At 63.6% G+C, this 25,492-nt stretch overlaps 2 protein-coding genes across 3 annotated transcripts in view; one reads left to right on the top strand and one right to left on the bottom strand.

The window, feature by feature from the left end:
- ADAM17 (ADAM metallopeptidase domain 17) overlaps positions 1–14,075 on the top strand; it is a 38,092-nt gene extending 24,017 nt beyond the window's left edge. Inside the window, exons 9-19 of one of the 2 annotated variants that reach the window (XM_028515350.2) lie at positions 1,287–1,431; positions 1,556–1,644; positions 2,738–2,890; positions 4,645–4,844; positions 5,274–5,377; positions 7,241–7,375; positions 8,659–8,789; positions 9,362–9,440; positions 10,025–10,113; positions 11,811–11,864; positions 12,336–14,075. In XM_028515350.2, coding sequence (XP_028371151.1) covers positions 1,287–1,431; positions 1,556–1,644; positions 2,738–2,890; positions 4,645–4,844; positions 5,274–5,377; positions 7,241–7,375; positions 8,659–8,789; positions 9,362–9,440; positions 10,025–10,113; positions 11,811–11,864; positions 12,336–12,686 — 1,530 coding nt within the window. In that variant the 3' untranslated portion in view covers positions 12,687–14,075. The remainder of the gene's footprint in view (positions 1–1,286; positions 1,432–1,555; positions 1,645–2,737; positions 2,891–4,644; positions 4,845–5,273; positions 5,378–7,240; positions 7,376–8,658; positions 8,790–9,361; positions 9,441–10,024; positions 10,114–11,810; positions 11,865–12,335) is intronic. The other variant, XM_028515351.2, reaches the window with a different exon arrangement.
- On the bottom strand, positions 13,862–24,348 carry IAH1 (isoamyl acetate hydrolyzing esterase 1 (putative)). Its single transcript, XM_028515352.2, has 6 exons — positions 24,207–24,348; positions 23,030–23,082; positions 19,830–19,978; positions 17,708–17,869; positions 15,741–15,862; positions 13,862–14,516 (listed from the first exon to the last, which is right to left on the bottom strand). The coding sequence occupies exons 1-6, from the start codon at positions 24,285–24,287 to the stop codon at positions 14,334–14,336; spliced, it is 750 nt and encodes a 249-aa protein (XP_028371153.1). The 5' UTR covers positions 24,288–24,348; the 3' UTR covers positions 13,862–14,333.
- Positions 24,349–25,492: the final 1,144 nt, after the last annotated feature.

The raw sequence follows: 25,492 nt of genomic DNA, 5'->3' as shown, positions 1-25,492 counted from the left end.
GGCATGAGCTCCCGGCTGTTGGGACGGCCAGCAACTGAAAGGGCCACGCGCTGGGGGCCGAGAGGACACCCCTTCATCGTCTGGTAGTTCCGGAGGCTAGAGGCCTGAGGTCACGGTGCTGGCCGGTTTGGTTTCTTCTGAGGCCTGTCTCTCGGGCTGGCAGAGGCCATCCTGTCCCTGTGTCCTCACGTGGTCGTCCCTCTGTCTGTCTGAACCCTCATCCACTCTCGGGAGGGTGCCCATAGGACCTCATTCTGCCTCAATTACCCCCTTAAAGGCCTCATCACCAAGTGCAGCGACAGACATTCGGAGGTGCTGATGGTTCAGACTTGAGTGAATGGGGGGGCACAGTTCAGCCTGTAACAACAAGGTCAAGTGAGTTGTCCTTGGAGAGTCCTGCCGCTGTGACTGACGGCCGGAATGCCCCGGCCCCGGGGACAGCCGAACCGTCGCCCCTGTCGGCTTGTCTGCAGGGAGGTGCAGGCGGGGGGCACCCTTGGCCCGGCAGGCGCTCAGCCAGGCTCCCCTTGCAGGCTCCCAGCGGGTCCTCGGGGGCCGCCCCCTGAGCCGCCGAGCCGTCAGAACCCCCGTGGCCAGGGTGGCGTCTCCCGGCTACACCACGTCTCTCAGTCAGGCCTTTCCTGCCGCTCAGTGAAGCATTTTAAAAATCAAGGTCTTTTTAAATTGGAGACCACAGGTGGTTTTAGCACAGGTTTTTGAAGTAATATGTAGAGCGCTTTTAAGGGAAAAAAAAAATATCCTCCCAAAGCACCAGTGCTGACTTACATGGGTTTTAATCTTAATTTTAGTAACATAAAACTATATACGTGCTTTCTTACAAGTTTACATTTACAACTCCCGTACATTGTAAAACCAAAGCAAACTTCAAGGAAACAACAGCCCTGCCAAACCAGTAGGGTCCTTGAGTTGCGTGCGAGGCCTCGGTGTGGAGTGCAGTGCTGAGACTCCCCGGAGAGGTGTCCCCGCCTGAGACGGACACATTTGGGGTGCCCAGCGCTGGGCCGCAGGGTCTCCGCCAGCCCCATGGCTTCCGACTGCTGCTGTAAGAGCTCCCCGTGTTCCCTTTGTGGGCCTTCGTGTCTCCCCGCCAGGGCAGGTGACAGTGTGCACCTCACCTGCGCAGGTGGGCGGGCCGAGCGGGGGCGAGGAGCGCACCGGCCCTCGCAGTTTGGTGCACACCTGCAGGCCCGCGGCGCGGCGCTTGGTTGGAGCATCGTACAGCGTGATGTCGTCAATGTAATCGAGGACACCTTTCTCTTTTACAGCAATTCAGCTTCGATATAGCGGAAGAGGCATCCAAGGTCTGCCTAGCACACCTCTTCACCTACCAGGACTTCGATATGGGGACCCTGGGGCTAGCCTACGTCGGCTCGCCCAGGGCGAACAGTCACGGGGGCGTCTGTCCGAAGGGTGAGCTCCCCCCCCCCGCCTCGTGTGCATGCGTGTGCGGGCGTGTGCGGTCGCGGCAGGCCGCTGGGCTCGCACGGTGGGTGCCCTGTGCGGACACGGCGTCTGTCTGTCTCCTCCCCTCCAGCGTACTACAGCCAGACCGTAAAGAAGAACATCTACTTGAACAGCGGTTTGACCAGCACCAAAAACTACGGTAAAACCATTCTCACAAAGGTACGTTCTTCTATCTTTGTGAAGGACAGACTTTTCATTTGCTGTAGTTGTATATTTATATAGATGTCTTCTAAAACAGTAATACATGTGGGGTATTTTGTTTGGCAGTGTGAGAATAAAAGGTACCAGTCAGACTTCCTTCCGGAGCCTTCTGGGCTGCTGCCTTCCCCGGGGCGCTCCCCTGGGCCCTCCCTCCTGCCCCTGCCCGGTGGGTGCTGGCTGCCCGGGCCCGCCGTGTGGCTGGTGTCTGGAGACGCCGCGGAGTTGTCTCTGGGGCCCCGTTCCTCCTCCTCTTGATTGACACCGCCACAAGCCCTCTCCCAAGAGTCTCCTAAGAGAGGGGACCTGACGGCAGGCCCCTGAGGTTTTGCGTATCTGAAAACGAGGACTGGTGTGTCCCCCGTCCTCTGCACGTTTGAAGGCACTGCTCCCTTGTCCCTTAGTGTCGGTGCCCCTGTTGGAGAATCTGAAGTCATTCCAATTTTTTTTCTTCGTATGTGGCCTGTTTCTCCCTCTGGAGGATTTTAGGATCTTGTTTTTGCCCAGGTGCATCCATTAGAAACACGTTAGACACATCCCCGAGCGCCCACGTAACAGACGATCCCGTACACAGAGACTGCAGGAAGGGGCGCGCGGGCCTCAGTGCAGGGGTCCGCAGGCGGCGCTGCGTAGGCTGCGTTCCGCGCGGCTGCAGGAGCGCAGGTGCTCGGGGCCGGGGCCTCCGCTGCCTCTCGGCCCTGGGACGCCCAGGCCTTTGTCCTCCTCCTCACCCCAGGGTCCCGGCACGGCTCCCTTCCATGCCGTGGTCCGTGTTGCGGTCCATTCCAGTTAGAATGCTGGTCTGGAAGCCCCGCCCACCGGCTCCTGTCTCTGTCTCGGGGGACGGAGCGGGTCACAGGGCTGCGCAAACCCTCAGGGGAGCGTGGGAGGGGGCTGTCCTGGTTGAGCGCGTCGCTGCCTGAGCAGAGGCCAGGCTTCCTTCCGCATCTGGTCGGTCAGGACCCGGTTTACGTCCGCAAGGCCACTGGCCAAAGCCAGTGACCACGGCTGGGTATCGACGGGGAAGCAACGTGTTCTCCGGGTGGTCTTCCAGGAAGCTGACCTGGTCACAACGCATGAACTGGGGCACAACTTCGGGGCGGAACACGACCCGGACGGTCTAGCGGAATGCGCCCCCACCGAGGACCAGGGAGGGAAGTTCGTGATGTACCCCATCGCCGTGAGCGGGGACCACGAGAACAACAAGGTGCGTGTCCCGGAGCTTCTCGGTGCGGGCGGGAGAGGGAGCGGCCGTGTGACTGCAGTGGGAGCTCGGGACAGGTCCTTTCTGGGGGGTGGGGCGGGGGGGGGGGGCTGCAGATCACCGAGCACCCGGGGACTGGGCGTGCGATTGGGCGGGGCTTCGGACGGAGCACCCTCGTCGACTTGAGGTCCCGCCGCCGATTTCAGAGACTTGAGGGGTGGCCGTGACTGACTCTTCGGGTCTGGGCGGGCAGTGCCTGAGACGTTGGTCCCGTCGTCTGACCTCGCGAGCCGTGGCAGCGGGCAGCGTGGGGAGGACGCCCTGCCTGCCGCCTTGGAGAGGGCGGGGCTGGGGGCGAGGGGGGCGAGGGGGTGGGGGAGCCGGGCGCCACGCAGGAAACACGCTGTGGTGTTTGTCGTGCCTCCCTTCGGAGCCCGGCCCGCGGACGCCCGCACTGTAGCAGTTCGCCGGAGACCCTTTTGTTTACTCACTAACCTTCTCCTGCCTTCGTGGTCGTTTAAACACCGAGGTGCACGTGTTGTCAACCTTTCTGAACAATGAAACATGAGAGGTTGCTGTCTCGGGAGCTTGACCGGTCCTGCCCACTGCAAAGGAGCAGGCGGTGGCCCCGAACCCCTCACTGGGTGCGCTGTGCTGACACGAGGAGCCCTGTTGCAGAACAACCTAAATAGTGACAGGAAGAACACTTGGGGTCAGAGTTTGGCAATAGCCGGAGTTCTGCTTTTCTTTTCTTTAAATTATATCTTACCGATGGCGCTATTACATTTGTCCTGATTCCCCCCCTTGCCCCCTCCACCAGCGCCCCCACTCCCTCAGGCCCCTCCCCCGCATTGTTCACGGCCACGGGGCACGCGTGCAGGTTCTCTGGCTGCCCCATTTCCCGTGCTGCACCCCACGTCCCCACGGCTGTGCTGTGACTGCCCGCGTGCACTTCTGCGTCCCCTCCGCGCTCACCCTTCTCACACGCCCCCCGCCCCCCCGGCAGCCGTCCCGATGCCGTCTGCACATCAGGTGGTTGCGAGAAGGGGCTGCTCAGAGCCCCTGGCCAGTCGTCCTCCTGTAGGAAGGGCCGCTCCCAGGGTCCGGGAGAGCTGGGCTGGAGGCTCCTTTTGAGACACTGGTCACAGAGAAACTGTTAAAATCTTGGGGACCCACGGAAACGTTCAGATAACAGTCTGGAAGTTAGTCTTTTAGCGGACTGTAAGTAACACTCCGCCTCTTCTTAGTGTGCTCGGCGACGTAGAGACTCGAACCGTGGGCCGTGCAGCTAGCTAGCCAGGCAGGGCGGGCGGGGTACCCGGACGCAGACCCGGTTTGTGTGCCTGGGTCTTCTGCCTCGGAGGGCGGGTCTGCGTCTAGTCCGCCCTGTGGCCGGGCGGTGCCCCGCCTGAGGGAGGGGCGGCCCGTGGCCTGGCGGGGCTTTCAGCCGTCCGCCGCACCGCCCTGCCCGAGCTCTCGGCCAGCTGGCCGGCCGGGGCACGCGGGCTCAGCACGTGTGCAGCTGGCCTTCCTGTGGCGGCTCTCGGCTCCTGACCAAATTCACGCCAGCTTTCTAGCCTTCTGAAGGGGGAGGACGCGGTGGCATTGGAGGCCATTTGGGGGTGACGCGATGGAGCTGGACCTGCCCCAGGAGGCTCTGCGTGGGGCAGCTGCGTCCGGGGTCCAGAGGAGAGCCGCAAGCACACGGCGACGCGTCCTCACGTTGCTTCGGGTCCCCTTGGCCTTTCCCTCGCCAGCTGTTCTCCAACTGCAGCAAGCAGTCCATCTACAAGACCATCGAGAGCAAGGCCCAGGAGTGCTTCCAGGAGCGCAGCAACAAGGTGTGCGGGAACTCCAGGGTGGACGAAGGGGAGGAGTGCGACCCCGGCATCATGCACCTGAACAGCGACACCTGCTGCAACAGCGACTGCACGCTGAAGGAGGGCGTGCAGTGCAGGTGGGCGCGCGGCCGCGGCTGGTGGGGTGTCCGGGCGGGGTGTCCGGGGCGGGGCGGGGTGGAACACGGGGCGTGTGTGAACGCCGTGATTCTCAGGGGGCGGGGCTCGGGCTCCCTAGCTTCCTGGCCGCTGTTTGCCTCGCAGGCCTGCTCTTGTTCTTGTTCTTTGTAAATTTCTACATGAAGTTAATTTGAAAGCCAAGAGCACCGAGATGTTTTAAAGACGAGCCCCTTCGGACCAGCCGTACCTGCGCCGCTGCTGCCCGAGTCCTTGCTGGGAGGGCAGACGGGGCCCCTGGGCAGCCGGGCAGCGCGGGAGGGTGGCCCGGCCAGGAGACTTCCCTCCAGCCGGGCTCCGGGGCCCGGTTGCCGTGACCACGGAGGTGGCCGTGGGGCTGCCCTCTGACTGGAGCTGTCCCTTCCCCGCAGTGACAGGAACAGTCCCTGCTGCAAAAACTGCCGGTTCGAGACGGCCCAGAAGAAGTGCCAGGAGGCCATCAACGCCACCTGCAAAGGCGTGTCTCACTGCACAGGTGCGTGCTCCCGCCGCTGCCCTCTGGGGTCTGTCAGCACTGCTGGTTTGCCAGGTACCAGGAGCCTGAGTACCTCGGTCAGGCCTTAAAAACTTCCCAGCTGTGCTCAGTGTTCCGGTCTTTACTGTAGTAAGACAGATTCAGAAAGATGTTTTCTCTCTAAGACTTTATTTATTAAAGAGAGGGGAAAGGAGGAAGAATGAAAGGGAGAGAAACATCAACACACCCCCTCCTGAGGACCTGGCCCACAACCCAGGCAGGTGCCCTGACTGGGAATTGAACCAGCCACCCTTTGGTTTGCAGCCCGTGCTCAATCCTCTGAGCCACACTAGCCGGGGAGATGTTTTCTTTTTAAATGAGTTTAGCAGTTTGGTAAAATGCATTTCTTCTTAGCATGCAGCCTTTTGTCCCTGCGATAGTTTACACGAGGCGGCAGCTAGCAGGGGACACGCTCGTTGTGAGGAAGCGGCCGCACCAGCGGCAGCACGTGTCCCGTTAGAGACAGGGTCTCGTGGGGCGTGGACATTCCTGGTCCCCTGCCTGGGCCGTCTGCATCAACACCTGGGGGCGGGGGGCGGGGCCCGGCGACCTGCGCCACGACAGAGCTCCGGTCGCCCTGCTGAGTGCAGGGGCCCTCGGCAGAGAGGCGATGCTGTGCTCCTGCCCTTCCCCCACGAGCGGGTACCCTGAGTCCCGTCTTTCAAGACCAGAAGTAACGGGGACCCACGGGGCCCTGTGTGTGCGTCTGGGGGGCGGCGTCTCGCGCTGAGAGCACGGGCGCAGTGGAGTGCAGACCCTCACTGCCCGTGTGCACGGGGCTCGCCGTCACTCGCGGCCGGCTGTTGAAGGAGAGTCTCGGCGGCCCAGGGAGTGAGCACCTGGGTGCGAAGGGCCCCGCAGACCAGAGGCGGCTGCGCAGCCCCGCGGGGCGTGGTTTGCAGGGTCCCCCCAGAAGGCTTGGCACCGCTGACAGCCCCACAGACCTCGTGGTCGAGACCCTGGGCTTGGCTCCATCCCTCAGCGGAGAGGCCGTGCCCCCCCGCCCCCCGCCGCCCCAGCCCGGGCGCACCACACTGTTCCCATCGCGGCGTTCCCTCCGCTCTCCCGCTGGCTGTTCCCTGCTTGTGCCGTGCGTTTTCCAGAACGAGTCCCTCGTTCCGTCCTCTCTCCCGAGCATAACATCCTTCGATGACTCTTCTTTGTCCTCGGACCCCCTGACTCGTTCAGGACACGTGGACGGGGACGTGCAGGGGGTAGGGCTGGATGCAGGCTGAGTCCTGTGTAGCAGGCCAGGCCCGCGCTGCCGGGGAGCACAGCTGCGGGGGGCGGGGGGCGGTGTGGGGGACGTCCGGAGAGAGCAGGGTTCAGCCAGAGAAACGTGCATCAGAAACCGCCCCCGGCGGGAGAGAGGCGTGTGGGGTGGGGCCTGGCGGGGCGAGGGGACCCAGGCAGGTCCAGGGGGTCTGGGAGGCAAAAGCTCGGGGGTGACACAAGCCACCCAGTCCCCCTAGAAGATTAGGGACGAGGGGCGAGGGACCAGCACAGCCAGCGCTCTGAGGTGGGACAGGCCTTGGAGGGAGAAGGCGGCTGTCCCGGCACGTGGCCCCCACAGGACGTTTGCGTGTAGCGCCCGCTGTGGCCCTGGTGCGGTTTTACTGGTGGCCACGGCATGTGTGCATGTTCACACGTGTGAGAGGAGCACACCGCAGGGCAGGTGCGAGGCGGGGGTGGACATTCGGGACCCTCGGAGGGCCTGGCACGCCTTCCTGCGAGGCCAGGGCTCCCCATCGGGACAGCGAGGGCGGTGCGCCCTGGGGGCCTGGGGGCCGTGCCTCATGGGTGTCTGCTTGTCGGTGCTTCCAGGCAACAGCAGCGAGTGCCCCCCTCCCGGGGACGCCGAGGACGACACCGTGTGCTTGGACCTGGGCAAGTGCAAGGACGGGAAGTGCATCCCCTTCTGTGAGAGGGAGCAGCAGCTGGAGTCCTGCGCGTGCAACGGTGAGCACGCGGCCCCCCGAGGCAGCCTGGCGCAGAGCAGAGCGTGCCGGTGTGAGACCGGCCGGCCTCGGGGCCCAGGCCCTGGCTCCTCCACCTTGTCTGCACGGTCTCAGACCCTGTGGCCGGCGTGGGGCCGGCTAGGAGGGAGCTTTGTGGGTGATGGGTGGGTGGAGGTCTGTCGACGCCGCCCTTCCCCCGCGTCCCCCACACGCTAACAGCAGCAGCAAGCTGCCTGGTCCTGTTGGCCTTGAACGGTGCGGCTCCTTTAAGACTTCACCCGAGAGAGCTGATTCCAGGACCGGCCCACCTCAGGGTGCCCGCCACCAGCGGTGGGCTGCCCGCTGCCCCCTGCCAGGTGCCTGCGCAGGGGCTGCACTTAGTAATGGGCGGTGATGCCGTGCTGGCCTGTCAGACGCTGGTCCTCAGGTGTCCGTGGTTCTCTGGGAGCCCCTGGGTCTGAGGGGGGCCTCTGGGAGCGACGGGGCCGAGCTGCCGCCCCAGCCCAGAGGGAGGTCTGCTGGTTCCCCAACAGCCGCCTTCACGACGGAGCCCGTGTCCCTCCGGGTGGAGGGCTGTGCAGAGGAGCACGGGGACACGGCCCGTGCCGAGCAGACACTATGGAGCAGGTGGCAGGAGGCTTAGGGGGCCCGAGAGGTCACACGGCGAGGGCCCCGGAAACATGTGACCGACGCGACAAAGCCTGGTTTCCCTCTGAGGCAGCTCCCCGTTCTTGGTGTCCTCGGTCTCGGTGCCTGTGAATGCCCACCCGCCCGGATGAAGTCTGTGCTGAGTTACCTGCCAGCTGACTTCCTGGGCGTGTCTGCTGTCCGTGTGGGTGCTGTCCCCACGCGCTGCCAGAGGCTGGCCTGGGGGGGGGGTCGCCCCCCTCAGGCCGCTGGGCCCCTGTCCTGGGCACTCGGGGCCACACCCACCGGATGGCAGCTGAGTCTGCAGCCCTGGCTTCCAGGGCGTCCTAGACCCACCGGGGCCGGGGCGAAGGCGGCGTCCTGCGTGACGGACTGGGGGAGTGGGGAGTGGTCTGGTTTTGCTCCAGGGAGAAAGGACACGTTTCCCAGCAGTTACTTCCTACCTCGCGGCCTCTGCTCGGGACTGAGGAGGTGCACTCAGACGTGCTCTCGAGGGGCGGGATGGGGGCCGTATTAGCTCCGGCTGTAAGAAGGGAGTGCTCTCCATCCCCCGTGGGGGCACGACGGGGGTGGGGGACGCCACGCAGGGAGGGACGGCCGCGTCTCCGAGGAAACCCAGCCGCCCGCTCTTTTCAGAGACGGACAACTCGTGCAAGGTGTGCTGCCGGGACGCCGCGGGCCGCTGCGTGCCCTACGTGGACGCTGAGCAGAGGAACCTGTTCCTGCGGAAGGGGAAGCCCTGCACCGTGGGGTTCTGCGACGTGAACGTGAGTGTCCCTCCCCTCCTCTTGTGCGGCTGCTGTCCGCACCTGCCGGGGGGGCAGGGCGGGGGCTGTGACGTTGTGAAGGCTCGGCTTTGTGCGGATGCCGCATGTCCTCCCCCGCCTTGTGTGCTCGCGTGGGGGTCCGTCGGGGGCGGTAGGAGGCGTGTGGGCCCGCCCCGCGGGCATCGGTGGGGCCCTCCAGCACACTCGCTCCAGAGCGGGACCCGAGTCCAGAGACCGGCGGGGGTGGGGAGGCTTTGGCAGAGTTGGCTGGTTTGGGGCAGAGGGTCCCGATTATTTGGTTTTCTAGGTTAATTCTAAAATTGATCAAGATAGCAGAAATGTAAGTCTTTATTTTAAAGCAGGTGCTGAGCGAGTAGGGAAAGTCTAGAAGCATCTGACCCACCCAAGTCAGACCCTCTGTTCTGCCCAGAGACGCGGTTTCCTCCGTGCGGGACCTGGCCGGGGGCGGTGTGCGCGAGCGTTCCCCAGGCGGCCCGGCTGCCAGCAGACCGGCTTTCCCAACCTCTGCCCCCGGGGGCTCTCCTGGGGGTAACGCTGTCCTCGCTCCACAGGGCAAGTGCGAGAAGCGGGTGCAGGACGTCATCGAGCGCTTCTGGGACTTCATCGACCAGCTGAGCATCAACACCTTCGGTAGGCAGTTCCCCGGGCGCTTGTCCGCCCAGAGCGGGGCCGGGCTCCGCGGGGATGTTTGAAAAGCGCGGCTTCGCGCTCCTGCGCTCCGACCACGGGGTGGGGCGGAAGGTGGAGACGTTCCCCTCCCCGTGCGGCGTGGACGCAGCCCTCGGACGGGGGAGTCGGCGCTTCCTTCCCCACTAAGAGAGGGAGCCCGCGGCAGTGTGGCGTGGCTCGGTCCTGCCGCGGGTGAGTCTGCACGCTGGCTGGTGCAGAACTTCGGTTACACACGGGCCTCCGGGTCTGCAGGAGCAGGAGGTGTTCTGCCCTCTGGGGCCCAGAGGGTTAGGCTTAGGGAGTTCAGGCACAGAGGTCCACCCCAGAGAGCAATGCTGCCGTCATAAGCATGGGCACCAGCAGCCTCTGTCCCACGCCCCCCGCCCACCCCCGCCCTGGGGACCTGCCGGGAGCTGCTGCCCCTCCCTGAGCCGGGCCCGCGCGCCAGCCGGTGCCGCCTGTCCCCGCGGTGGTGCCCTGAGCACCCCGAGAGTCAGACTGGCGCAGGACCTGGTCACGACGCCAGCGCTCTCGCTTGTCCGCAGGGAAGTTCCTGGCAGACAACATCGTCGGCTCCGTCCTGGTCTTCTCCCTGGCGGTCTGGATCCCCCTCAGCGTGCTCGTCCACTGCGTGGTGAGTCGCCCTTCCCGGGCACGCGGCGCGTTCCCGCGGGGCGCTGCAGCCGCCCCAGTCCCGGGCGTGTTCCCACGGGGCGCTGCAGCCGCCCCGGTCCCGGGCGTGTTCCCTCGGGGCGCTGCAGCCGCCCCGGTCCCGGGCGTGTTCCCACGGGGCGCGTTCCCGCGGGGCGCTGCAGCCGCCCCAGTCCCGGGCGTGTTCCCACGGGGCGCGTTCCCGCGGGGCGCTGCAGCCGCCCCGGTCCCGGGCGTGTTCCCACGGGGCGCTGCAGCCGCTCCAGTCCCGGGTGCACGGTGCGTTCCCACGGGGCGCTGCAGCCGCCCTTCCCGGGCTCTCCGGACGAGACGGTTGATTCTCACCAGAATCAGGCGTTCCCAGGGGCGTCTCGTCGAGAGCTTAGCTGACCGCCTCGTGAAGGATTTCCCTCTCTGGGTGCTTTGCTCTCGTGTGGTTTCTGAGGAGTCAGGTGATCTGAGCCCAGGGCACTGTCTGGCGGTGCCCCGCACTGTCCACGTCCTGGAGTCACCGCACGGCCCTTCCGGCCGGTGGGAGTGAGCTGTCGTTTCGTTCTCGTTCAAACGAGCACCAGCTGGCACGTCGAACTGGGCTTTGTCTGGGGAACCCTCGGTGCTTCATCACCTCAGGGCTGTGTTTCAAAGCCGTCCTCACAGACCTGTTGGCTCGCTTCTCCGGACGTGAGGGCTCGTCTTCTGCAGACGAGGGGGTCAGACCTGGGCTTCCGTGTGGACTGACCCTCCTGCAGGGCCCCCCACGGGGGCGTGTGGAAAATCCCGGCCCAGCTCACTTGCACGAGTGTTCACGGCTGGCTTCTCCGGCCAGGGCGGGGCCCCGAGGTGCCCTTCCTCCGGGCGCTGAGCCTGATGGGCCTGGGGGGGCAGGGAGGGAACTTGAGGGAGCAAGCAGTTGGGCTGAAGCAGCGCTGTCTCTACAGGTGACGGGGGTGGCCTTGGCAGAGGGACAACCGTGCCCTCCGTTGTGGGTGCTGTCACTTGCGTGAAATCTACTCTGTTAGTGGTGAAGGTTACACTGCTGGACTGTGAGGCCCGATCCCTGGTTTCCAAGCAAAGCTGCCGTGAGGGGGGAGGGCCCGCTTCCTTCCGACCACAGAGCTCCTCCAGGGCCGCTGGGCTGGAGGCCAGGCCTCGATTCGCGGGCTCAGCCTCCTGCCTGGTGCCCGTTGTCACTCACGGGTGTGTCACCCCAGGCAGGGACGTGGGGCAGTGGGTGGAACCCTGTGTTCAGGCTTCTGCAAGAGTAGGGTGTCGGTGAGGAGGCCCAGTTCCGAGAGGAGTTGGGGCCACAGCACCCTGGAGACAGCTGAGGATATTAAGGCTGTGGTGCGCTGGGCACTGAGGCCCAGCCCCCTGGCCCTCCACCTGCGGCTGTGGCCAGCGCTGCTCTGGCACAGGCCGGGCCTGGACGTCAAGGAGGTGGGTGCCCTCGGGACCCTCCTGCCCACGGCGGGAAATCGCTCAGAGAAATACCACCTGGACCTGGCCTCCGGACCAACAGAAAACACGGTCCTTCCCTGCGGAGGCGGCACTTCCAGGCCGGGGCAGACGGCGTTCTGAGACTCCTCAGTTACCCCCCGTGTTAGGAGGGGGGGCCTGTGGGGAGTGGGCGCGTGACTGAGGTCCGTGTGTGAGAACGGCTCCCTGCTCTCTCCGCCCTAGGACAAGAAGCTGGACAAGCAGTACGAGTCTCTGTCGCTGTTTCACCCCAGCGTGGTGAGTACGCCTGAGGAAGTTGTTCTCAGCTGCACGGGTGGGGGGGGGGGGAGGGGGCCTTGCCACGCCCTCCCGTACAATCCCAGCTGCCTCGCCCCGTGGCTGCGGGAGGGGACTCCCATTGCAGCAGGCAGGGTCAGTGGGGTGGGGGTCAAGTCCAGGGACAACATGGGAGGCGAAGGTGGAGGGAGACACGGACAGAAGGTGCTGCTCGCTCCCCCCCCCCCCCAGCTGCCTGCGCCCGAGCTCTGCAAGCGCTGCTGACGTAGCATTTTGAGGTCTTTTCCTTGAGGTCTGAACTTGATAGAATCGTTACAAGTTCTCTGTTGGGCAGGTGTTGGGCCCCTGGAAAGCGAGCCTCCCAGTCACTGCCGGGTTGAGGGCGTTTACCCTGGGTGGGAGGGACCAGGGTGCCTCCGGGAAGGCTGCCCGGTGCTGAAGGACGCCGCTGACCTCCTCCCGTCTCTCCAGAACGTGGAGATGCTCAGCAGCATGGACTCGGCGTCGGTGCGCATCATCAAGCCCTTCCCGGGGCCGCAGACCCCCGGCCGCCTGCAGCCGCTGCAGGCCGTCCCCGTGCTGCCCCTGGTGCCCGCGGCCCCGAAACTGGACCACCAGCGGATGGACACGATCCAGGAGGACCCCAGCACGGACTCGCACGCGGACGAGGACGGCTTTGAGAAGGACCCGTTCCCCAGCAGCAGCACGGCCGCCAAGTCCTTCGAGGACCTCACGGACCACCCGGTCACCAGGAGCGAGAAGGCCTCGTCGTTCAAGCTGCAGCGGCAGAACCGCGTGGACAGCAAGGAGACCGAGTGCTAGCCCCGGGGGCGGGGCGGCGTCCCGGGCTCTCCGGCCGGCCTGAGTGTGCAGGGCGTTACTTGACCCAAACCACTCCCAGGTTTCTGTGAAGGTCTGGGAGGGACAAGGGCGTGACTCCAGCAGGTGCTCGTGTGTGTGTGTGGATGCCTCGTGCACACACTTGCGGGGTTGGGCCCTTCCCGCGTGGACAGGTGAGGCGAGTCTGGCTCGTTGGGAGGCTGTCAGGTTTTAGTGTTTTTGTTGTTTAAGATATCCTCAACCTGTGGTGCAGAAGCAGAACACACAGCTGGATCGTGTCGAAGTATTTACGTTTTTGTAAATTGGCCTTTTGTGCTGGTGCCAGTGCTGAGCGGGGGCGCCGGTTCCCTTTTCCTGCCGGGGAGGGGGGACAGGGGCACGGGCGGGGGCACGGCGCGGTGACCCGTGAGGACAGCTGGGACGCAGCCTAATTTATTCTTTGGCCTCCAAGACAAGACAGAGTGAAAACGAGGTGTGTGTCCTCCCCCAAGCGGAGGTTCTGTCTCTAGGTGTGACCCAGAGTCCCCACCGGCAGGGAGCGTCCCCACCGGCAGGGAGTGCGGCACAGCTGCACTTAGGAAGGAACAATTTGCGTTCGTGTTTCTGTAGAACCCTAAGGTTCTTTCTAGATTAAGTCCCTCCAGTTTACGGTGCGAGTCCCAGAGTCCTGCCCATTCTTTAGGGCCCTAACTTGCGACGCAGTTTGTTTTTTTAAGTATTTTCATGTATTTCTAATACTGTTGCTTAAAAACTCACAAACCCTAAACTGCTTCAGGGTCAGAGCACAGCCACCTGTTTTGAACACTAGGGGCTCAGGGGGTGCGTGAGCTCCTTCTGGCCATGAGGACCGGTGGTGGTCAGCGGTGGGGGGGGGGGGGCGGGGCAGGCACGCCGCCCCTCTCGGCCCTCGGCTGTAACCGCACAGGAGCGCGTCCCAGACGCCCCTGGCGTGGGCCTGCGGGGGCCCTCTGCGCCGTTCCCGCCTCAGGGCTCTGGACGGCGTGCACGCACTCTGTGGAGGACACGTCCTCCGGTGGGATTCTGATTCCCCCCTGCAGGTCCCGACACGTGCTCCCCAGCCAGCACGTTTTAATGAGGAAACGTACAAACCTCAAGGGCAATCAACCAAACCTGTGACAAACGCAGTGTCTCTTCTCTAAGGATGTTTGTTACGCAGATTCCTGTTACACTAATACTTGAACTTGTACCTTGTGGTATTTGCTGTCTTTTAACTAGTTACGATGGTATTCTTGTACTTCAGTTACATTTTTGGAATCTGATGTAAGGTGTGCGGTGTATGTCTGAGAGTGAAGCAGTTCCCAGCTGAATGTAAGGAAATCATTTTTTATAAAATTAACTTTTTAGAAAGCGGAAGCGTCTGTACCTTTTCTCCTTTCGTGGCAGCAGCAGGCGGCTCAGGGCGTGTGTGTGGCCGCGGCGACCAGCAGGCTGCGGCGACCAGCAGACTGAGCACCATCGTCACCCCCCGCTCGGGACAGTGCTTTTATTAACCGTGGTTCCCCACGGCGGCGGTTTGGTTCCAGGGTCGTGAGCAGAGGCTTAGGCTTGAGAAGAAAGTATGTGGTCGGTCAGTCATCCTGGGGTTCTGGCGCGTGGGGGCGTCGCGGCCTAGTGGTCCCCGTCGCCGAGGAGACTGAGCTCGGGCTTGGCCTCGGCGACGTCCCGCCAGTACGGGAGCAGCAGCGGCAGGGAGGAGACTTTCTTCTCGACCAGGGGCCAGAGGTGCGAGAACAGGAACTCGTTTCCCTTCGGGGAGAGATGCAGTCCGTCCGACAGGTAGGATGAAAAGTCCTGTCAAGGGGAGAGGGGCTCGGTTAAAGGCGGGCGCAGTGCGCTGCCAGCAGCACCTCAGCGCTTGGCTGAGTCGTGTGCCAAGCCGGGAGCCCTGCGTGTGGAGGGCGGGCGGGCACGCAGACCGAGCTTCCTGTGGCCTCCGGCCCCGAGGACCTGGGCGGAGACGCCCTCCCAGGGCAGCGGCTCCAGGAAGGCGCTCGGCTGGCAAGCGTGCGCATTAACACCACAGAGTGGAACGGACAGCAGGCGCCTGGCTGCTGCGAAGGGGCCCTTTTGCCTCTGGTCCCGGTATTACAGTGACAGGCAGGTTACGGGGAGCAAAGGACTGGGCCACCGCCCGGGACAGTGACTGCGGGAGTCGGTCCCCACGCCCAGGTCCTTGGCGCCCTTCCTCCTCCGGGATGGGTGGGTGCAGGCCTTTCCCGCAGCTCCAGCCCGACCCTGTGTCAGAGCCCGGGCAGCACGGTAGCTCCGACTCAGACCAGGGCTCCGGGGCCGCCTCTCACGGCACTTCCAGGCCGTTGGCTCAGACGACCTCCAAGGACGGCCGCTCAGTCCCAGCACCTTCTGCCCGGAAGCTGCAGGGGGCCGGGGGACAGCCGCAGGCCCAGTGGGGCGCAGCTTCCGCAGACGGACTCGGAGCTCTGGGTGCTGCACCCGCTGCACTCGGCGGCGGCTCACGGGTCCTGGTTTCCGAGGGGGACGCGTGTCCCCTGTGCACGGCCCGGGAGTGGACAGCCAGGGCCCACGTGGGTGTGTCTGTCTCAGGGGCTCTTCTCACGAGGGGCTCTTCTGTGGTTCTGCGTGTCGCTCCTCTTCCCTTTCCATTGGGAAGGGGGCGTTCTGATTTCTGATTTAAAAGCAGTAATTGGAGCTACGTACATCTCCCCACACAAACCTCAGCTGACACCACGTTCTACTTAAACTCACTGTCTGGCCGGCAGCGAGCTTTAACTTCCCCGCACGCGCGCTGTGAAGGAACTGGGCCCGGGCGCCCTCACACGGGAACCGCTCCCGGCCCCTCTCGTCCCGTGTGCGGCCCTGACGGGTGGGGGCCCGCGGCAGGGGAGCCGGGCCCAGCAGGTCTGCGAGCTGTCCCGGGGCCTCCCCACTCCTCCTCTCCGCCCCTGCTTTCCCAGCGGTGAGAGGGACGGCTGTCTGGCCTGCTCGGTCACTGCCACGGCCCCCTGCTCACCCCAGGGGACCGAGCGAGCCACCGACCTGGCCGTCCTTCTGCATCAGCGTCCACAGGTCCAGCGCGTCCGTCCCGCAGTCCCGGGCCACGTGCAGGCAGGCGCTGGCGTACTCGCCAGCCACCACGTTCAGGCGGTTTAACTTGCAGCCTGTGGGGGACAGAGAGGATCTGTGACAACCGCCCGGCCCAGGTCCTGGGCCGTGTGCTGCTTCCGACCCGGACGGTTTCTCCGTCCCGTCAACAGGCCTGGACTTATGGACCGGTGGGGTCAGCTGGGGGCCTGGGGACAGCACAAGGCCGGGCTCACCACGGCCTCCTGAGGACCCTGGACGGAGGTCCCAAGCCGGAGAGGCCAGGCCAGCGGCCAGGAAGGCCTGCACTACAGCGGAAGGCTATGGTGAGACCCCGAGATCTTTACACACGGGACCAGGAGCCACTGCAGCGTCGTGGAGAAATCACTGCAGGTGATCACCAGAGAAGGGAGCAGCAGGAAGGGAGTGCACCCATCACCAGGCAGCCAGTTCTTTTTGCGGGCACACCGTCTCTGTTGGCAGCGAGTCGGCCCTGCCAGAGTCACTGAGGGGTGGCCACAGTCTGTAAACCAGCAGTCTCCCAGCACAGCTTCCCTGGCAGCCCGTGGGTCCTAGTTAGCTGGCCCAGTCCAACGTGGCGGGTCTCGAGCCTGAGTGCACGTAAGGGTCACCTGGAGGACTCGGGGGCTCCACCCGGGACCTCGGACTCAGCAGGTGGGCCCTGAGTTCCCAGGGGGTGCCTAGCTGCTAGTCTCAGACCACACAAGAACCACGCCCGATAGCTCCCGAGCCTGGCTGCTGGAAACGGAAGTAAAAAATGTGCGTGACACCAAGATTCAGTGCACACACCTGCACAAGTGAAACCTCTTGTGACAGTGCCTGCTGTGTTCTCGATACTGACTTCTCCCTGCCGCATCCCCCTTAAAACACGTTTGCCGGAACGGACGACCGCGTGAGCACGCAGGGCCGGGAGCCGCAGCCTGGGAGGCGCCCGCTGCACCCCCGGGGCCAGCCCCCCAGTGCTCAGCGAGAGCACTTCCTGCAGCAGAGCACCTGCTGCCCGAGGCGGTGGCCTCGCTCCGCGCCCGCCTCCCGCACTCTCCCCAGGGCGCTCCGGCCACCTCCGCCGGGGGGCGGGGCTCCCTGACGTCACGGGGCCTGCCCCAGCGCTCTCAGCAGACCTTCACCAGCCCCTCCGCTACGCCCTTCGCCACATCGCCGCAAACCCCCATCCACTTGGTCGTCTCCCTCCCCAGCCCAGCAGGCAGGACCCAGGTTCCAGTCACTTCTGTACCCGGAGCCCCTGGCCAGGGCCCCGGCACAGCGCCCGGGGGGGCAAACATGACCCGGGGGCGGGGCAGAAGCCTGGTGCCGGTGCCCAGAGCCGCAGGCAGCCACCCAACCACGTGACGCGGAGGGGCCTGGCCCCGGAGCGCTGCTGTGCACCGCGCCTGCAGAGCCGGCGTTTTGGGGGAAGGAGCGCTCCGCTCCCTGGAGGGAGGCGTCAGTCACGGGGTGGCAGATGGACAAAGGGCCACGCGGACTGAAATGGGTGAGGCAGCCTGCGGCAGGCACCTCCCACTACTGGGGGGGGGGGTCGGGAGAACACCCCAGCCGGGACCTCAGTGGGAAGGCACTGAGCCTCCCCGCCCCCGCCCCGCGTGGAAAGCCGCCGTCAGCCCGGAGACGCCCGCTCAGCGTCTGCACGGCCCTCCGCGGCTCCACGTGCACCCTGGAGTCCGGAAGGCACACGGCAGAGAACCCAAGCGAGGCTCTGACTCTTGTGCCGAAGGTTCTCGGTTTGCTTCCGCGGAAGCTAGGCGTCCACCCCTTAGCTTGACTGCGAACACAGGCCAGTGCGGACCGACACAGCCCCAGGGGCTGTGCACACGGGCTGGACGGCACCGGCACCGGCACCGGCCCCCTTTCTCCTCCCCGCTCCCGCGGCGGCGGCGGCTCACCTTGCGCGAGGCACTCCTTTTCCCACGCGGCCTCGCAGAGCGGGGGCGGCGTGATGAGGATGACCCTGCTGGCGGGCACGTCCACGGACCGCAGGTACTGCACCATGCTCCGCAGGTTCGCCGCGTACTCGTCCAGGGGGATGTGCTGCTTGGGGTTCTCGTCTGTCGGGGCGACAGGGACACCTCCAGGTCAAGGGGCAGTTAAGGTGAGTGCTCGTCCAGGTGCCCACAGCTCGCCACGTCGTCACTGGGCAACTGTGCAGCACCCAGGCCGGGGGAGGGGAAGGGCGCAAGGACACAGGCCTTAGGAAACCACCCCCAAGGCTCTGGTGCTGTCTCCCTCCTCTTGTGACCACATGGGTCGCGGTCGGGCTGGACACGTGGGGGAGGGGTGCTGTGGAGTGGCGGCCAGGCCCATCCCGCTCGGCCACCGCGCAGCCACACGCCCCCGGACAAGGGCTCGGCCTCTCCGGACCTGTCCCATCTCTCCCTGGTGGGGAGAGAGCGGGGTCCGCCTCGCAGGTGTGTCTGCAAGTTAGGTCAGCTCAGTCCGGTGTGTCCAGCGCTGAGGGCCAGGTGCCCGCCCCAAGGAGCACTTGGTCACCTCGTGCTGCCGCTGCTGCCACGGCCGCAAAGGGCCGACTCCAGGTGGGCTCCCCTGGGCGTCCCAGAGCCCCCTGCAGGCCGCCTGCGGGCTACACGGGAGTGCGGCGACAGAAAATCAGCCCCTCGTGCCCCCCCCCCCCCCCCCCCCGGAACCCAGCAGGCGCCTCCACGCACGTCTTTCCTGCCTTCCCCACAGCTGTGCTTTTTCTCAGGGGGGGCCGCAGTGAAGACACGCCACCCGCCTATGCTTTTTTCACACCACATCACACGCGTGTTTCCTTCGGTAGTCCTCAAAAGCACCGACGTATTGGTAAGGCGGCCACACGGCCGTGCAGCACCCCCGGGTTTTGCTGAGACACGAGACACACTGGGCTGCAGTCCAGGGCCCAGAAGCTGTCTGGAAAGCACAGGCGTGCCCGCCAGGCACTCGGAGAGAGTGCTGTGAGGCTCACCGCTTACACCTCCGTCTTATTTGGGTCAACACCCAAAGTTCCACGTGCTAATTTGCATTTTGGGGGGAACAAGTTTTCATACATTTTAAAATATGTATTTGTTTAACTTGTCCTTTGTGAATTGTCTATTCCTGCCTTTGCCCATTATTGGAGTTAATATTTTTCTTGATTTCATGAAAGACATCAACCTTTTGTCTACCATATTTTCGGGAATATTTTCCTTGTGTCATTTTTTTAAATTGTTTTTTTTAGACAAACTATTTTATTTCACAAAATATTTTCTTCCTTTGCAATTTCCTCCATTGCTTTTATGCTTACAAAGCATTTTTGCTGTCTTAAACCTGGTAAAACGTCACCACTGGAGAGAAACTCTACATGGAGACATGGGGAAATGACCTCACTCGAACCCACGTAGCTGGCTGGCAGCCCCCACGGGTGCTGCAACCACGACGAGCCTGCTGCCGCGCACAGGCAGTGGGTCCCCTGCCCAGGCCTCACCTGAGACGTCCCCAGGGTGCCCACGGGCAGCAGGAAAAGGCCGCTGTCGCCCTGGAGGAACCTCTGCCAGGCGACCACCCCGCCCCCCTCGTCCAGGCTGACTCCTCGCCATGCGGAGGCTCTCCCGCCGCCCCCGGAGGGAGCGACAGAGGCCGCGGCCTGGCACAACAGGGGTCCTTCAGACCAGCTGCTGTCACCCGGGGTCGCAGGCTGCACCCGGGGTGGGGCTGCCCCGAGCTGCTCTAGTCAGTGTGACTCCTGTGTGGGGCGCACGCCTGAGCCCCTCCTGCCGCCCGAGCCCCCCTCTGCCGCCCGGCCCCCGGCCCCCCTTGGGAGGCCAGGCCGAGCACAGTGCCCCCCGACTCCGGACCCTCAGGGCCTGAAACCGGGTCTGCCCCCCGCGTGCAGAAAGGAGGGCGGGAAGAGAACTCCCCGGCGGCACGGCGGGCAGGAGAGGTGTGCGTAAGCGCTCAGGGAACTCCGTGGGTCCGGAGACGAGGCAGCGGAGCACGCGACGGCGCTCGCCGACCCGCGAGGAGGAACCCGGTGAACACAGACGCCCCTACCTTTCAGCGCGCTGTCATTGGCACCGAAGAAAACCGTGACCGCCACCGGGCTGTCCAGGACGCCCCCTTTCCTGACGAGTCTTGGGAGGATGATTTTGGCCCATCTAGTGTTATAGCCCGAAAATCCGCGGTTCAGAACGTCACATTTCCTGAAAGGAGAAGATTTCGAAGATGAAGTGCAGACACGTCTGCTTCCACCCCGCAGCCGACCTCTCTCTGGGGTGTGTGCGCGCACCGGGCTCGGGCCCCCCGCTCCGCCCACCCGGTTCCCCTCTGGTCAGCGCGGCCGCACAGCCACGCACGCCGCTCACAGGCCGCGCCAAGGCAGGGGTGAGCCCGCACGGCCCGGAGAGTGACAGACAACCGCAGGGAAAGGGCACGGCCCAGCCCGCAGAGCAGCTGGTTCCTCGCACGGCAGAGCGGGCGCTCCGAAAAGGGCGTCTGCAGGCCTGGCCGGGCAGCTCAGCCGCTCCCAGTGCCGTCCCCACACTCGAGGTTTTGGGTGCCACCTGGGGCAGGGCGCCCACTAGATCAGCCCCACACCGCCCAGATGGGCAGAACCAGTCGATGTGTCCTCCCCTCAAACCAATAAAGGGGAATTTCGAGTGGAGTTTACTGCGGGGAGGCATTCATCTGAGCAAGAGCCAGATAAAAAGTCACTAATAATAAACTGGACTTTGAATGTGACAGTGGTTCACTGGAAGGCCTGCACAGAGTATTTGAGACTGTTTTATAGACCGCTTTCTTAGAGTTTCAGTTTTACAGCAACGCTGAGTAGAAGATCACAATAAAACCCAAGAGACTAAAAAAGAGCACTGAAAAAAACTGGGTGGAAGCTAGAGCGCCTACTCCCAGACACGCCCGCACGGGGGCGGAACACAGGTTACGGGGGTGACCCTCCTTCCACCCGTCAGCGTCACCCCATCGTTTTGCTTCGATTAAGTCACTTCAGTGAGCACAGTAGGTGTGTTTCAGCTTAACCCAGGGAGTTAACAGGCACCGTCTCCCTTCTAAACGCCCACGACCGGGCCACAGTGCCGCGTGGCTGGCTGAAGCCTGGCCCCGGCTCCGGAGCCCGGGGCCTGGAAGTCGTCCCCGGTAAAAGGTTGTTTCAGAAGTAAACCTTAGATTTCAGTTTATGATTAGCCAGCTGATGTGGTTCATTCTACAATCAATTCCTACAATCAATATTCTCAGAGGTTTAACGGATTTAAGAATTGTTAAAACGCTTTTGTAACGAACAAAGATCTCTCCTGAATGTAAACAAAGACATCACTACGGGCACAATCATGCACTTCACATGTACCACCAGCCACTCGGGCAGGACAGGGGGCGGCCGGGGGGCGTGTGGATAACCCTCAGGCGTGCTGACTGGGCTACACTGAAACCGACCAGCCAGAGCTGTGCCGACAGCCCGATGGCCGAAGCGGGCGTTAGGGGCCCAGGGCTGCCATGGCTTCAGACCAGGTGTGCCCACCAAAAGGGCGGTTTGGCGTGGAACAGAAACAAGTATCAGCTCTGGGGCTAAAGAGGAAGGAGCTGAACTGTTGAGCGGTTCGGCCCCTCAGGAGAGACGGCAGGTGACAGCTCCCACCCAGCCGCCCCGGCAGCACCCCCAGGACGTCGCCTGTCGGCCCCAGCGGCCTCCTCGTCTCTCCAGAGGGCTACCTGGCTGAAGGACACGGGCGCAGGGCCCCGAGTCCGGCCCCCGGCCTGGCTGCTGCCCCTGGCCGCACCGGGGCACCTCAGAGCGGGGGAGACAGGTGCGCCCAGGGCAGGGGGAGGCCTTCTCGGTGGCCAGGGCCAGCAGTGCTGTTGCTGCAGCACAGAGGGTGCTGCTGCGAAGCTCCAGAACAAGGCACGAGGGACCATGCACTGTCTCCAACTCTGTCCTCTCCTGTAGTTGCTCTCCGTTCCACAGAACCAGCCGCTAACCCAGTGGTCGTCCAGGACTCGCACCTGTACCCTATCCATTCCGACAAGCTGTGAGTGCTAAAACCAACCGTGAAGCAGTTAATGTGAAAGTAAACACTTAAAATGTTGCATCGCACATTTCAAATCCTGGAGCTTTTCAGGTCATCTGAACAATTTTTCAACACCACCTTCTCTTTGTCTGGAAGAGGTTAATGGACTAATTGGAAGTACCGGGTTACGGAAAAGCACTGCCATGCTCTAGGCACCTGAGCGAGCCCAGGTGTGCCGACTCGGCCGCCCAGCACGGGAGCAGGACCTTGTCATTCACCTTCTCCACCTCACTGTCGTCAGCTGTGACTCGGGCAGAATAACAAAACCACTCCGTGTTGTGGAGTAGTTGCACAGGTGAGACGAGACGGTGGTTTAAACAGCCTCGGGCACCTGGTGCGCGCCCCCACGTGGCTCCTGCAGCCCCGCCCCGCCCCACTCCGCAGACGGGAAAGCTGAGGGAGGGAGGGGATGACGCACCTGCACGTGTTTAGGTTAAGTCCGCTGAAACAGAAAGCGTTTAGGAATAGAAAAAGCTGGAGGATCGATCTTTTTCTAGTTTAGAGGATAAAAATAAAAGGAAAAGGTGAAGACTTTTAAAAACACCTTTCACATTTAAGAACAAAATGTATCTTCTCGGTGTGTTAGTTACACTGACATGAAAGCTCATCGGCTTGTTCCTCCTGAAGGAGGCGAAGACACAGCTCCCGCCGACAGCTTACCGACACCCCAGATACTTGTGTCTGCTGTTTTCAACGCGGAAAATACTTCTAAATATTTATTTTAACCTCTTGAATTGGGACCCTGTTTCCCTGTGAGTGAATTCCTCAGCATACACTTAAGTTTGACAAAGTACCAAAATCATCACTATTTCTGATGTATTTTATAAAGAATTTCGGAGGAAAAAACTTCTATCCAAACTCTGGGTTAAGAATACATTCTTCAAATTGAACTCGCTAATCATTTAACTCATTCATACCCGTCATAGTAACGGAGAAAGAACTGGTCGCCTTTCCATGGTGAACAACTGAATTCTTTGGACCCAAACCCTTGACGCGTTGGTCACAACGTACAGGGTTTGCTTTCACAAGGAGGCGGAAATCCTTCTTCCCAAACCCCCAGGGCCCCCCTCCTCCCCAGCACCCCCATTCTGACTAGGGCAGGGCAGCCAAGCTGGGTGGGGGGTGCCCGTCACTCTCCATCACCAAGCACACGGGGACGGGCCGGACTGAACTCACCTGACCAGCTTGTCAGCCAGGGACGCGCCCCATCCACCCTGCTGGAAAGAAAACTGAAGAAGGAAAAGCCGGTTAGTACTCATCCGGTGACCAGGGCACTTTAGTAAACAAGGGGCATCTCGGTCAGCAATTCCCCGTCTGTGCACGGGCGGTCCCGGCCCTGGCCTGCACCAGCGCTTTGCCCAGGGCCACCTGGGGTCCCTGCACTGCGGCTGGGCTGCGCTGTGGGAGTGGAAGGTGGTTCCTGAGCCAGCCGCGCAGGCTTGGGCGACGCCCGGCACTAGTCAGCCTTATCTGTGACAGCTGCGGAGAAATCTCTGCACCAGAGACGAAGCCAGGTGTATGTGGGGCTAGGAAATGAAGCCGCGCGCGACCACCTTCCCACAGGTGCAAGGATCAGTGAGACAATTACAGAACCCCGCGGGACATCCTGATACACGTTCCTGTGGACTCGGGGAATCCCGCGGATCTTAGGCCCCGATGCCTAGAAATTGTGTTACCAATTATTGGCATACACACAAAAAATGGGTTTAGGGAAGGTATTTCTGAATGTTAGAAAAATAAAACCAAGGGAGAGTAACTTTTAAAAATGTACTCCCTCTGAAATGACATTTTTTCCCAATTTTTTTCCTTAACGTGAGTGGAAACGATCTTGGGTGAAAACGTGGCCTCCTGTATATGTCATTCTCGAGAGCATTGTACTCGGGCTCGGCCTGTTCCCCCGAGGAAGCCGAGGGGCCGGGCCCCCGGCCTCCACCCGGAAGGCGCTGCGCTCCGACGGCGCGGGAGCCACTCAGGTCCCGCGGGGGGTGGGGGTGGGGGGGGGGGGAAGAACCGCCGCCGCCGAAGACACGGAGCCCGCGCGCCGGGGCGCTTCCCAAAACCCTCCAGAAAAGCACGCGGGAGGGGCCCGGGAACGAGAAGCGGGAGCCACTCGGGCTCTTTCCGCGGACGCCGGCGGCGCTGGGACGCGACGCCCACTGAGGTCGCCGTGAGCGGTACCAACTGCTCCGGCCTCGGGGCGCCCTGCGCCGGGCACGGGGCAGCGGGTGACACGGGAGAAACGCGGGCCGTCGCTGGGGACGCCGGGACGCCGGCTCTGGGCGGGGACGTGGCCGAGGACGCCTGAGAGGCCCGCTCGGCGAGAGGCGGGCCGCGGACGGGCGGGCGGCGGTACCTGGGTGATGGAATCCCCGAAGAGCAGCACCCGAGGCCAGAGCAGAGAGCTCCCGCCGCCCAGCCCCTCGCAAAGCGCCATAGCCCCGAGGCCGGGCTGGGATCAGGCCGGATATCCGGGGCGGGGCGCGCGGCGCGCGGCGGGGGCGGGGCGCGCGGCGGGGGCGGGGCGGGGCGCGCGGCGGGGGCGGGGCGCGCGGCGGGGGCGGGGCGCGCGGCGTCCTGCCTGTGCGCAGTCTCGGGCCGTCGGTCCCTAGGGCTCCCGGAGCGGAGCTCCTCTGGCGGCCTCCAGCCGTTTCTGAGGCCGGCGATATCTGTTGCCTCTTGCGGAGCGCATTTCCCCGTTTACAAAAACTCGCTCTGTTGCATTCGTTCGCTGTGGCTCGTTCATCCCGAATCGTTAGGTGGCAGCCGCGCCCTGACCTCGGGGCGCCCACGGACCCCCAGAGACGCGAGGCCAGGCCCGAGGGTCGTACCTGCCTGTCCCCTGGCCAGCGTCGCCGGTCAGCCTCTCAGTCCCTCCCTTTTACCCCCCGCCCCCCACCCCCGCCCCCGGCAGGTCGGTTCCAGCGTTTCAGCAAATGGCAGTGAGAAGGCGGGAGGGCAGGGAGCACTCCCCGTGTAAGCCCCCACCCGTGTATCTGACGACGGTGACTTGCGGGCTCACACACGGCTCTGACACTGCCCTTTGCTGGAGTCCCAGGAGCTCACCTCGTGGCGAGGCGGCCCCAGGCCGGCTCCCCTTCTACTCGGGAAACCCGCAGGGAGGTGGGCCCCGCTTTGGCCCTACCTGCCCCGCCCCCGAAAGCAGCGCCGGCCTTCGTAGCCAGAGTCCCTGTTTCGCCAAGTCCCCGGCTCCTGAATAAACCCAGTTTTCCTTCCATCAGCTCCTGCCTCTCCATTGATGACTGGCAGCCAAACCAGGGGTCCGTATCGCCAAGGGACTCATTGGTCACACAATCAAAACACTCAACCGTTTATGGAAGGTTTTGCCCCCTCTGTTAGAAAACGTCGGCCACTTGCTGGACTGCAGGGCAGAAGCCTTGGAAGACACCGCCCTGGGGCTTTGCTTTGGCGGGGCACACAGATGGACTTGCCTGCACGCAGCAAAGCGGGAGTCACACCAGCACAGTGAAGAAAGTGAGGTTCAGGGGGAGGGGCCCGGGGGAAGGACCGTCCCAGAGGCAGGGAAATCCTCGGAGGAACTGAGTCAGCAGGGTTTCCACTGAGGGTGCGCCTGCGGGTGAGGCGTGGAGGGCTGGGGCCGAGGAGCTGGAGCAGAGACCC

This window comes from Phyllostomus discolor, chromosome 6, assembly GCF_004126475.2.
Source record: "Phyllostomus discolor isolate MPI-MPIP mPhyDis1 chromosome 6, mPhyDis1.pri.v3, whole genome shotgun sequence".
NCBI classification, from domain to species: domain Eukaryota; kingdom Metazoa; phylum Chordata; class Mammalia; order Chiroptera; family Phyllostomidae; genus Phyllostomus; species Phyllostomus discolor.
Note: the sequence above shows the minus strand (reverse complement) of the source record. Positions and strands in the feature narration are given on the sequence as shown.